Here is a 12676-nt window from a genome sequence, read left to right as displayed (position 1 = left end):
GGAATTAGACTTTTTACTGCATGTATCACAACACTAAGGAGTTCCCATATGAAAATCTGTAGCCAAAGCAGTGAGTGACTTTAAATAGACCGTGGGGACTAAAGCAAGCACACGATGAAAGCTAAACAAAGTTTTAATGCACATCTGCAGTGAAAACAGATGGCGAAGAAATTAAGACACGTGGAGCTGAATCTGAGAGCCACAGCAGTAGTAGAAACAGGAGCAACAAATGGACTGTGGAACATTTGCCCTCTTTTTGGGTTACCGGGCTCCTAAAACCACAGCAAAGAGCTAAGCCTGTGAACCCCATTTGGAGACTAGATAGAATTAAGAAGTAGCCCCCGTCTCCCACCACAGCCCCCACACTGCAGCTTCTCCCTACAATTAAAAACTTTGGGCGGATGTGTCAAACCTTTGCCACCTAGCTTCCCATGATAGGCGTTAGCGAGCTACAGTGTAATGTTTTACTTTTAACTCACCGACGATAGATAATAATTAAAATCGAAAATAAAAAAGAATAAGAACATTTCGCGGTTTAAATAATCTGTTAAACTTAGAAGTCACCCCTAACAGACTTTGGTAGTGATTTTTAAAAAAATGTTTTATTTTCAAAGGTTTTAAAATACCCACAGAGGCTTAAAATAATGTTACTATCCCGCGAGCTGCTGCTCCGGTTCAGCGTCGGCGGCTTCTAAACTTTCTCCACTTCATTTCGCGCCGCTGTGAAATTAAAGAAAGAGTTTGCTTACCTTGTCCCGGCCATGCTCTTCACATTTTAAACGAGGCTCCAGCGAAAGGAACTATACAGGGTTTTTTTTTTATGTCTTCTTGCTTGTAAGGTTAGTTTTGTGAGCGCACTGAACTGTCCGAGCAGTGAGTAGTACGGGACGGCTCTCCGGTGGCAAATCCTGTACGCAGTCTCCGCCTCTGCACGTGAGTCATAGGTTGCGATGGGGGTCACCCAGTCTGCACCCCCACCCAGTCTGCACCCCCACCCAGTCTGCTCCCCTCCCTCTTCCACACCACACCACCCATCCTGAAGCCTTTCGACTGGCTTTCTGGAAAAAGTGGCACTTTTTTAAGATAGCCAAAACATTAAAGGGCTCAGCTGGCTCAACAAAGTAAAGTGATAAGATGTTAAAGGTTAGAAGAGGGGCTTTTGTGTGCCAACTTCCACAGGAACTTCAATTCACTTCATATATTGAGTTAAATAAAACTAAGGCTGCTATTTTTAACAAATGCGGTCTATTTATTAGAAGGTTTGTTAAGCAAGCAAGCAAGCAACAGATTTTCATTACCTGACACAGCTGAAATACATTATTCGATTCATATGTGAAAATTCAAGCGTAGTTGTGTCTAATATATAATCTATATTCTCACTGGCTCACCCTTTGACCAGTCCCTCCCACTTTTTTCTGACTGCTGTGAAGGCATGTCCAGGCAATGCGCTCAGCACAGTCAGCATCGTGCACAACAGAGAGCATGTGCAGAAGAACAGGCGATAGCCAGTAATACTAATTGTTGTTCATTAACTTTTGTCCAGAGAAGCTGTTGCATGCTCTTTTTTTTAAGTTACCTGGCTAATTTAGTGCAATATCTCCACCTAGACTCTGGTTTCTGTAGGGCAGGTCTGACTGAAGGGCTTTGCTTGCACAAAGTATCAAAGCGGATAATCCTGTTCTTTCTCTTAAAAAGCAGCGTATTAATGTTTTTGGAAACTGTTAGAATAGAATAGAATAGTCTTTTATTGTCATTGTTCATCTGGTTATTTAAACTGTGTCTTAAACTACATTTTAAGACAAATAAATAATATTGTCTAATTCCACAAATCTATAATAAAATCAAAATATACCGTGGCTATTTTGTATAAAATCTTGCCTAGATGTCAGTAGATTGCAAACTGCAGACAACTGAATTCTCTGTGGTGGCTGCCATGAGACAAATAACTCACCCTGCCATTTCTTCAGCCAGGTGTCCACGTCTATACATTGTGGAAGAGCCTGCAAAACTTTGTGGAAGGAGTCTGATAGGAGTCAATGGGTCAGTGAAGCTCACTATGTCCGATGGCAGTGGTGAGTTGTTGAGGATATCCTGAACCTTTCTGTTGGTAAGACTGCTGTTTTCGTTGCTGCTCTAATCAAGTAATCAAGCTGTTTATCAGAGGAAAAGTGAGAATTTTAGGACAGTCAAGCATAAAAGTAGCTAGCAAAATGTTAGCTTATAAGCAGCTGTTGTTGTTTAGCTGGGTCTTCTCAGCTGTCCAGAGATGGAAGAGTGGCATGTGTAATCTGTTGAATATGTAATTGCGACAGTATCAAGAATAAATAAGCATGTTTATGCTTGTGTTGGTTAGAGTCTTAACTGCAATTCAGATGACGAGGTTTGAGATGAGGAGGAAGAGGATGAAGTGGAAATGAGGGAAGACAGAAGACAGAGAAAACAACAAGACAAGAAAGATGATGAATACACAATGATATACACATACAAATGTTCACATATATTGTTTGAAAGGGAAATAAGTAACTTATAAGGTGAACGATGTAAGTTGGCCAGTGTACAGGCACAAACACCAGGTGTAATGATGGTGTAATGTCTTTTTCGGCCACTGTATTCAAGATGGCTGGGAAACATGGTGGCCTCCACAAAGTGGAGCCTGCTCCTGTGTATTTTTAATGGCTTAATTCCAAGTTTATGAAAACACATCTTGTGTTTAAATCGCGGGCATCCACTGGTTTGAACCTGATGCTGATCATCACTCTGAACCATTACATGGCTTAATATCCTTAATACATTATTACACACTAATCAACTTATATTCATGAGCACAATATATTATTTCCTATTAAATAATCTAAAAAAAAATCACCTTAGTTCGCCTTTAAAATTTAGTTTGTCAGTTTGATTAAAGTTGTGCATAAGTGGGCATGCGTTCATGTTTATTCAGACTGAGATGCCAGCGGTCTGAATGTGATGTTTCCTTTTCTGAACTTCTGAATTCTTGTTGTTGACCTCCTGAATCGTAATAACAAAAATAAATAAATAAAAATAACTACATACATTTTAAACAAAACATGACTGGAAATAATATAGTTAACTTGACTGTGCCAATCAGAATGCTATGACTATCAATTTAATGATCTCAAGCTGCTAGGATTCCACTATTGAGATTACATTAAGTACAAACCCTCCTGATGCTACAGTGAAAGGGACATTATTGAGAGCAAATAGGTTACAGCTTCCACATGTCACTGCACTCACCACCATAGGTTCTCCACAGAAACGGGCAGACAGAGACACCTACTGGACATGAAAACAGTGAACCACTTAACAATTTCAAAATAAAAGTCAGGTCCTATTCATGGTCAAACAACACTTTATTCACATTGACTATCAGCACTCTATTAAAAGGAAGTATTGGCTAAAAAAAGAAAAGAAAAGAAGCTAACAAATGCAAGAAGTAAACTTCACATCAATGAGTATTACACTGTTTTGTTTTTCTTCCGGCGCAAAGCATACTGTCCATTAATGTACATGGCACAGCTCTTCACAGTGAACCCTTTAAGTGCTTTTCTGATGTAAATAAGGACAAACATACAAATCTCAATGACAATGACATTTCTCAAGCTACATTTCTCCCTATAAGTTCATTTTGTCAACTCATGTCATACAATGAGGTTGCCTCTCCAGTATTATAAAAAATATTGTAAACATTTATATTAATTGCACAACATACATTCAAATACATACTGTACTGTACAGCAAGATTTCAGACTTCTGTATTGTTATCTTGTAGCACCATATATAGCAAGCTGAACAAACTATTTGGATACTTCTACAGTGTGATACTGACAATACAAAGGAGTAAAACGGCATTCACAAATGACACATTCTGTTACAGGTCACGTAGTCTGGAGGATTGTATCATTGTGAGATGGTGTTGTTAATCTAGACCTCTTCAAGGGCATAAAGAGACTTTTGTTGAATTCTGTGTATGCATTTAAATCATTGCAGGCAAACTCAGGTCATCTCAGATCTCACAGTTGTGAGGAGGATGACCTGTAGTAACAAAGGACATTCATCAGTGTTAAGAATAACTATAATACAAAAGAGTATGGCGACATGTTTGATGCAGTTGGTTGTTGGTTAAGTCCACTTTACTTCCATGTGCAGACACGTTGGTGCAGAGAAAGAATACAACATATGTCTTAATGTTACTCCAAGTGTGAAATAGTTAGCTAATCCACATGTGCCGCAGAGACATCACAAGGCCACGACATCATTGTGTAGCAGCAGAAGTGACGTGTTACTCATCATGTTTCCACACAGTCTCATATGACATGAAAGACAGCTAATTAAAGCTGAGACATTGTATATTATCTACAAGCATTAGTGGTATACTGAAAGGCTTGCAGACACCAAACTGTTCCACTTGATTTACAGAATCTTGTTGTTGTTGTTGTTAACAATCCTGATAACTGGGGGTGGCAAAGTTTGCAAATGGATATGAAATATGTTCCAAAATACATAATTGCTGAGTCTTTAGACTTATTGTAGGCTTTAGTATTTCCTACACCCCGGTAGGAGGATATGAGGAGCAGCTCCCCCGAAAATGAAACCCAGCTTAGAGTGGTATCCCAGCATATGGTCTATCAAAGTCGAGGTCTTCGGGTTTTCTGCACTCTCCATTCTCCTTCCTTCTCTGGAGGAGGCCGATGCGGTTGGTTGTGGGCTGCAGGTGGTTAACCAACCCACCCTTCCCAAATCTGCCCTCTGTGCAAGAGAAACAATTACTGTAAGTTAAATGCGCTGCTTGAGGCATTCACTGGAAAACATGGCTCCAGCTGTGGTCTGTTCCTACCAACACTGCGAGGAAAAGCAGGAAATGACAATAACAGAACAGAAAACGCAACACAATGTGACAATGACATATCTGCATTGCTGTAATGAATTTGAGCCGAGAGAGTGAATGAAAATGGTGCAGCAATGCGATGCAGGGAAATGTAAATACAATTAGTAGAGGAGTACAGAAATAAGTAAATAGGGCACCATGCTGTCAAGTCATCTGACCATGCTAAAAAATCTGGATGGAGATGCTGGCTGAGTACAAAGGAGCAGATGGGTTATGACAAACTCACAGCGATTTGGAGGAGGGCTTCTTCACTTTTGGCCTCTTTCGGCGATGAACTGGCCTGAAGCATGCACAGCACGTATACACGCGCGGGACCAATGCACGTGCATGAAGACAAAACCCACAGGTATACACACACACACAGACATAGATGCACGCAAGTACACACGTGAACACAACCCCACACACACACGCACACACACACACACACACACACACACACACACACACACAATTAGGGTTGATTACAAAAAGGCAGAAGCTGAAAAGCAGCCTTGCATTTTAGCCCTCTTTGGATTTGACTTCTGCATGCTACAATGCTTCAATCACAACAGTGAGGAACCATGGCAGTTCAGAGGTTCCGTTTCAGAGAAACGTGTCTGTATTTTGTTTGCTCAGCTCCCTAGATGACTGGCAATGAGCAGAAACATAACCAAAGACTCAGCAGTAACCTCTCTGAATTCATATTATAACTTGAATTCCATCTGTGATGGTTGTGAAAGCAATCAGCTGCAAGCTGTTTAGAGGAAGAAATACCTGTATTCACTGAAGTAGTTTCGCTCCTTTCCTCCTGAAAAGAAGCAGGGGTAGCATTAATCTTAGTTTCCAATGACTGTTGGTGCTACAATATATCATATTTACCACAGAGATCTTTTACTGACCCTTCTCTGGGCTGCACTGCTTATGTCCTTTGCAGCCCCGTAATTCCATAAGTTGTTGATGCATCAAATTCAGAGCGTTGCGGTCAAGGGTGTTGACAGCATTTATCAGCTGCAGGAATGATAAGGACAAAATGTCAGCAAGGACTTTGGAAAATTTGGGAACTATCCCATGTGCACCATGAATCATGTAGTGGGATTATTTTAAACGTATTATTGGTAACTGCCATTCTGTGTGTCTGTTGAAATAAATACCTGGTACGGGTCAGTGTTGAGGTCAAAATACTCCAGGAAGCCCGTAGCAAATTCACAGAACAGGAAATTGTGTGTGTCATTGATGGTCCTGAGGCACCAGTATGTGTTGTTGTTGGCACTGGTGCATGCACAGAATGGACCCACTGAGGATCAGAGGAAGGGGGAGTTTATAAGGAAGGGAGGGGTGAGAGTGGAAAACAAGGGTTTGAAAAACGTGATTCAAAATATTGTTGTCATCATTTCTGCTCAGGAAAATAGTGCCAGAACCAAGAGGTATGTTCCACCACGATACTCTTTAAACAACTTGCTAAATCCATAGACTATCCCTCACTTGTCCAGAAGGGAGCAGTCTGCCAATGATGGTTGTCATGTGTGAAGCAGGTCAGGCCGGGCATGCTGCACGTGTCGTTGTTCTGAAGCCTCTTGAGGAATTTCCGTAGTTTCTTTCTGCGTTTCTGCTCCTTCTGCAACCACTGAGTCTTCTGCTTTGATGGCATTCTAATAAATACAAAACATACGTCACAACTAGCCTGAGTGACGAATTCAAAATCACTACACAGTAAACGAGGGTTATGCGTTTTACCTGAGTGAGAGCATTCGTCCTGCATTAAGTTGGAAAGTCTCCTTATTCGTAGTGAGATAACTGAAAAGACAAAGTCAGCTGTCAGATTACCTGAATCTCTGTGTTGGTGCTTATCTGTCACCCTTAAATTCTCTCACCTAGGACTGTCGCACTGACATTCCTCTGGTCGCACGTTTTTTAAATGACCTTTGACCTCACGCAAGTTCTTGATTTTTGTCTGCAAGGTTTCGATCTAAAAAGGAAAGTTGCCCCAAATCTAATTAGACACCACAGGCTATAAATAACCTACAATATGTATTAAATATAACAAGTTTTTTTAAAAAAGCAAAAAGGAACAGTACCTCGTGCTCTATGTGCAATTTGTGGTCTTTCCATGCTTGAAGGGACTTATAGAGGCCTCCATCACATTTAACTGTGTCATTCATAAGAATGGAGCATCTGGTGGGCACAGCAACAATATATATATATATATATATATATATATATATATATATATATATATATATATATATATATATATATATATATATATATATATATTCTAACAGTTGATTTCTGTCTTTTACCTCAGGAACATTACACATTCATGTAGAACAATGTACACACACACACACGCACGCACCTATATGTGACTTTAATAGCAGCAGGTGTTGCAAGTTTGTTGCTGGTGGTGGGTTTGACTGTCACTTCCATGCCACTGAACTCTTCATTGTCTTCCTCATTCACTCCTCTCCTCCTGTCTCTGGCCCAGCTGTTGTTCCTGGACCCCAGTGGCCAGTAGCCTTTTTCTAGGTCTACAGCATACAGGTCACCGCCCAGCTCAAATGATATAGAGCGGGCCCAACGCTTCCTAGTTGTACCCTTACTGGACTTTATCTCTGCAGAAGACGAGACAGATTAATGTAAGACGTGTTTTTGATTCTTTATGTCAGGATAGATGACATAACAGCAACTAAACAGACTGATATAAATCAAGTTGTATCATATTCTGGGAATCCTTTACAAGCTTCTGCTATTTAATTGGTAATTTGTCTGTTCTGTCTATTCTGCCACTTGATGGCAGCACTGACATATCCTTCTGGTCTCATGAATACTTCAAAAGCTGGTTATTTTCGCTTGAGATAAATGGCCCCATTTGGAAAGCTTCATAGGCTACTGCAAGGACGATTCAAAGTAAAGAAAAGTTTCTTTCTAAACAAAAGCATCTATTTATAGCAATGACAACAATGTAAGCGACAACAGGAACTGACTCTTTTTGGTGAGAAGCCTCTTCCTCTTCATGATGGATGGTTTGAAGTCGGAATCGCTGCAGTCACAGCTGTCAGAGCTGGATGTGAGAGACAGCTGTGAGGCACCTCTGGCCATCAGAGCCTGCATACGTGGGGCAAAGAGACTAGCCATGCCCTTGCACTTATACAGCCTCAGCTTGCCAGTCGGGTCCTCCACACACTGCCACTTCTGAAAGAAGGCACGGGGAAATATGGATTAACACAGGTCTTTGAGATTTTATAGAGTATAACATAATTTTGACCCAGTCTTTATAGCATGATGATAAAAATCACAGACATCTAAATGAGCACAAGGCATATTCAAGCTGAGCAGTAATAATATTAATCTTCTGGGATGAGCCTTTTATGAGTCTTATTCAAACTGGAAAGCTCTTTATACACACGTGCACATGCTCTTCATTTTTGGAGGATTAAGAAAGAGACTTTTATGTTCGATGAAACATACAATGACTGCAGATAACTCGGCAGATTGCAACCAGAATGTTAATTATCTCTTAATTTTGTTCTATTCAGACTTCATTAACCTCTCTGTTCTAGATCTTACAGGTCAAGTACCTGTCCTGGCTGCTGGCAGGAGGTCTGGTACTCTTCTTTTTGGCACAGGTCCTTCACCCTCTGATATTTTGGCAGGAAGTTCTCTTCCTGGGCCATTTCCTTCCCATCGGCCCTCTTGTGCGGAGGCTTCCTGAAAGCACAGACAAACAAAAAAACAGAAAATGAGTTTTTTTTCTTCAGCCAACCAGACAAGAAGTCTCATGTTGCTAGAGGACAATTCCTGGTTTGGCAACAGTTTTCACAAAAGATAATAAATTACAATAAAACATACCCTCTCTCCACGAGGAAAGAATCTCTCCATGTTTTACCCTTCCTGCTCAACTGGAACCTGTAAGATGAGACGTTTTCAGAAATCCTGTTAAACCACTTTGTGATATTTGCACAGGATAAACATGTACTCTATTTTAAATGTCATCCTTGCATGGCACTGAGAAGAAAGTGGTGTTCCATTTTTATGGTTGGATTGCAGATTTCATTATGCCCATGAAATAAACAGAGTTCAACTTTCAACCTTTTTGACACATTCCTTGTATTTAAAATTCAAAAAACGCATACAGAATACGAAGATACTGAGTTTATAAAGTAAAGTAGGTATTCACCTATTGACTGGTCGGTCTGTGTCTAGCAGCTTGAGGATAGACTTGCCGTCCATTTCTGCAGGGATATCAACACCAGCCATGTCCAGCAGAGTTGGTGCCAGGTCAATGTTCAATACTATGTGAGGATTACTGCAGGACAACAAGAACATTTTTTTCTATAGAAGTAGATAGAAGAAAATAGTCACAATGGTATTTACCTTTATCCCTATACTGAATGCAAGAGAAAAACAACGAGTCTCTTACACAGCACCTTGCTCCACATTAGGTCCTCGAATGTAGAAGGGTACACGGATATCAAACTCATAAGGCATTGATTTGCCCTTCACGAGACCAAACTGGCCAATATGGTAGCCGTGGTCTGAGGTGTAAATGATGTACGTGTTGTCCAGTTCACCTGTCTCCACCAACATGTTGTACACCTACGGAGGATATAGTTCATTGAACACTCACACAGTGTGAAAAGTTTTACTTCTGTTTGATAGCTCAAGTCTCTTGTGCCAGATTGTGGGAAAGGAGGATTGAACAATTTACCAAGTGTGTCAGTGAATACATTATACAGTCCCAGTCAGAACAAGCACAGATCTCCCAGGATTTAAGGCTGTCAGATGAAATGTGTGTGTGTGTCTGTGTTTAAGCATATGTCTGTCTGCTTGTCTGAATACCTTCTCCACACTGTCATCCACCGACAGCAGAGTCTGCATCCTCCTGCGCTGAAGCATGTTAGTGAACTGCATGTGGACAGGCTTCATAGGTCCAGTGTAGCGTAGGATCCAGTGCTTGTCTGGGTTAGGGGCATAATTGTAGCTGGGGGTTCTAAAATGAAAGATAACAGCAAAAAAGCTTGAAGCTTGAACTTATGTGGTGTAAGAAGCATTTCACTTATACCAATTCTACTTACATTTTAAAGGAGACAGAGTTGTTTTTGTACTAGTCACCGTACATTTGCACAGAGATGTTTCCATATTCTTTAGCTGTAAAGTGAATCATAGAACCAAAACGCATGCATTCACAGCAACATTTTCTTCCTGTGTTGGCTAATGTCTCCAATCCTTTTTCCCCAAAGTAGCCAGAAAACTGTTTATGGAATGCTAAAGTGGAGGTTACATAAACCATGTAAAATGCAATCAATAGGTCTGCACACAGTGAGCCCAGTTTGATCAATATTTAACTCCAAGCCATACAGAACTGTATTTGGGAATAAAAACTGCTAAATAGCTAATGAGATCCTAAAAGAAAATACCTTTAATGTTTAAAGTGGATCGATTTGGCTTTTAAGAAATGCTAATGTCCCGAAGCTTATTCTGCAGCGAGAAATCTAATGTACTGTGAAGATGTGTCTGCAATGTGCCAAGGTGAGAAGAAGGTTTACCACTGGAGGAGTGCAGGACTTTTACCGCCTTTCTCTCTCTTAGTGTGGTTGATAAGGACAGAGGGAGATGGAGTGAGAAAATAGCCAGAGAAGGCTCTCACAGAAAACATCACCCGAGGGAGAGGAAATTTATGGAGAAAGAGCAATTAAAAGTTTGCACAAAGACACTAGGGCTGAATTTTCAGAATATTCTATGTGTTTAAAGCTTGTGTGGCACAGGTTAATGGTGCTGGAGGGATTAGATGAAGCAGCAGGATGGTGTGAGGGGGTAGAAATTGGAGTCTCATTACTGGCCTTGGCTACATCTCTAGAGGCCAATAGCAGCTCTGCCATTAGCTAGCAGCACTAGGCAGCCAGTGAGCACAAAGGGTCAGGAAGAAAATAATGTTTTTGTGTTTTGTGTTTGTGTGTGCACATGGCTTCATCATTACTTAAGCTCTATACATACATCATTCCTCTCTTCTTGTACCACTGACAAAATGCTACAAATTAGCAGGTCTCATTACGGTGGTACCACTAATGTGAACAATGCACGAGCCAAATAAACTGGAGCAAAGCATTGGCAGTGGAAGGAAAGGCATCGGCTGCCAACAACATTCAGGCAGAGGAGGATGAGATTGAGTCGAGATTATGGAATTTGTGTGATCCTGGGTCATAGAAGCAGCCTGAATGCACAGATGACTCATATGCAAGCAAATAGCTCTGGATGTGAAAATGTAAAAATGTATCTGTGTACTTGTTATCTTTGTCCCCCTGAAACCAAACACGCTTACATCCCATAGGCAAAGCTCCTGTTCAAACAGCTGCCAATTATCTGTGCATGTATTATCACAGACCATCGGAAAACCTGCAACAATCTGCTAACTCGTAACTTGGTCACAGTTTGTTTTGGCAATTTGAAGCTAACTCATTTCCTTACATGTGCTGTGATGCATTGGAGAAAGCGGAGCTGTACTGCGGGGCAGAGTCCTCTGGACCATGTGGAGCAACGTGACTCAGAACCATCAACACAGGCCGGTGAGGGTACAGCCTCTTGGACGTACGGAAGTAGTCGATGCTGTTGTTGGTAATGACATCTGTCAGATAGTCCTGTAAAGTACATGAAATATTATTTATCATGTACTCAGTGAGTGACAGAGGGAGTCAAAGAGCAGAGCACCAGCACTGTGCGAGTCAAAACCAGACGTTACTAATACTGAGTCAGTGGAACTGCTCAATGTTTTAACCCAGGGGTGGGCAATCTCAGTCCACGAGGGCCGGTGTCCCTGCAGGTTTTAGATCTCACCTTGGGTCAACACACCTGAATCACATGATTAGTTCGTTACCAGGCCTCTGGAGAACTTCAGGACATGTTGAGGAGCTAATTCAGCCATTTAAATCAGCTGTGTTGGTTCAAGGACACATCTAAAACCTGCAGGGACACCGGCCCTCGTGGACTGAGATTGCTCACCCCTGTTTTAACCCTTCATCTTGTTAAGCTACTTTAAAGTGCAATTTTCATGTGTATTATGTTGCTTAAACTTATTGAATTGTTGTTTTCATTTGAACAAAAGCATCACTTTTCACAAATTTCATTAAATGATTTTGTATCAATCTCAGCACATGCAGGGATAAAAACCAACTGTCAATTTCATTTGTAATTACAAAAGTCAATACAGTCACTTATGTAAATGCTGGAGTGCGTGTAGCTCAGGAGGTATCTACTAATCGGAGGGTTGGTGGTTCAATCGCTCTGGCCTTGCTTTGGTCTGAATGCCAAATATCCTCGGGCAAGATACAAATCTCGAGTTGCCCTCTGAATGTGTGTAAGTGTTTGAAAGCACTTATGTGGAAAGTATGCATGAATGAAGGCGTGTGAATTTGTGAATGGGGCAATTTGTATAAAGAGCTGCTCAGGTAGAGTAGAAAAAAGATCTAAACAAATGTAATCTAATGATACTTGGCTTAACTTTTACTTTAGTTATGCAGTGATAGTTATTCTGCAAAGATACATGTATTTTCTCTTTGATGTCAGAAGAGTGCAATAATACCTTTGTGTAGTCGCTGCTGTGCTTCTCTCGTACACCGTTTCTGCAGAGGGTGTAGTTGTAGAAACGTGAGTTTTTCACCAATGCTACCCACTCCTTCCAGCCAGGAGGCACGTAGGAGCCGTTGTACTCATTGAGGTACTTTCCAAAAAAGGCTGAGTGAAGAACAGGTGCGCAGCAAGTTAATGATGTACTCTTTTTCAGGTTTATTT

At 41.0% G+C, this 12676-nt stretch overlaps 2 protein-coding genes across 10 annotated transcripts in view; both read right to left on the bottom strand.

The window, feature by feature from the left end:
* arhgap46a (Rho GTPase activating protein 46a) overlaps positions 1 to 892 on the bottom strand; it is a 31480-nt gene extending 30588 nt beyond the window's left edge. For both annotated transcript variants that reach the window (XM_085161283.1, XM_085161284.1), the window contains exon 1: positions 750 to 892. In XM_085161283.1, coding sequence (XP_085017409.1) covers positions 750 to 763 — 14 coding nt within the window. In that variant the 5' untranslated portion in view covers positions 764 to 892. The remainder of the gene's footprint in view (positions 1 to 749) is intronic.
* sulf2a (sulfatase 2a) overlaps positions 597 to 12676 on the bottom strand; it is a 49498-nt gene continuing 37418 nt past the window's right edge. For 7 of the 8 annotated variants that reach the window (XM_085161297.1, XM_085161294.1, XM_085161293.1 and 4 more), the window contains 18 exons: positions 12468 to 12619; positions 11357 to 11526; positions 9731 to 9881; positions 9312 to 9487; positions 9069 to 9197; positions 8741 to 8797; positions 8470 to 8599; positions 7876 to 8083; positions 7248 to 7503; positions 6967 to 7063; positions 6763 to 6857; positions 6626 to 6685; positions 6374 to 6540; positions 6043 to 6185; positions 5791 to 5899; positions 5666 to 5699; positions 5136 to 5189; positions 597 to 4770 (listed from right to left, as the gene is read on the bottom strand). In XM_085161297.1, the coding sequence (XP_085017423.1) occupies positions 4740 to 4770; positions 5136 to 5189; positions 5666 to 5699; positions 5791 to 5899; positions 6043 to 6185; positions 6374 to 6540; positions 6626 to 6685; positions 6763 to 6857; positions 6967 to 7063; positions 7248 to 7503; positions 7876 to 8083; positions 8470 to 8599; positions 8741 to 8797; positions 9069 to 9197; positions 9312 to 9487; positions 9731 to 9881; positions 11357 to 11526; positions 12468 to 12619 (2219 nt within the window). In that variant the 3' untranslated portion in view covers positions 597 to 4739. The remainder of the gene's footprint in view (positions 4771 to 5135; positions 5190 to 5665; positions 5700 to 5790; positions 5900 to 6042; positions 6186 to 6373; positions 6541 to 6625; positions 6686 to 6762; positions 6858 to 6966; positions 7064 to 7247; positions 7504 to 7875; positions 8084 to 8469; positions 8600 to 8740; positions 8798 to 9068; positions 9198 to 9311; positions 9488 to 9730; positions 9882 to 11356; positions 11527 to 12467; positions 12620 to 12676) is intronic. The other variant, XM_085161299.1, reaches the window with a different exon arrangement.

The sequence above is a fragment of the Neolamprologus multifasciatus genome, chromosome 5 (genome assembly GCF_963576455.1).
Source record: "Neolamprologus multifasciatus chromosome 5, fNeoMul1.2, whole genome shotgun sequence".
NCBI classification, from domain to species: domain Eukaryota; kingdom Metazoa; phylum Chordata; class Actinopteri; order Cichliformes; family Cichlidae; genus Neolamprologus; species Neolamprologus multifasciatus.
The sequence above is the reverse complement of the archived record's forward strand: the minus strand, read 5'-3'. Positions and strand labels throughout refer to the sequence as shown.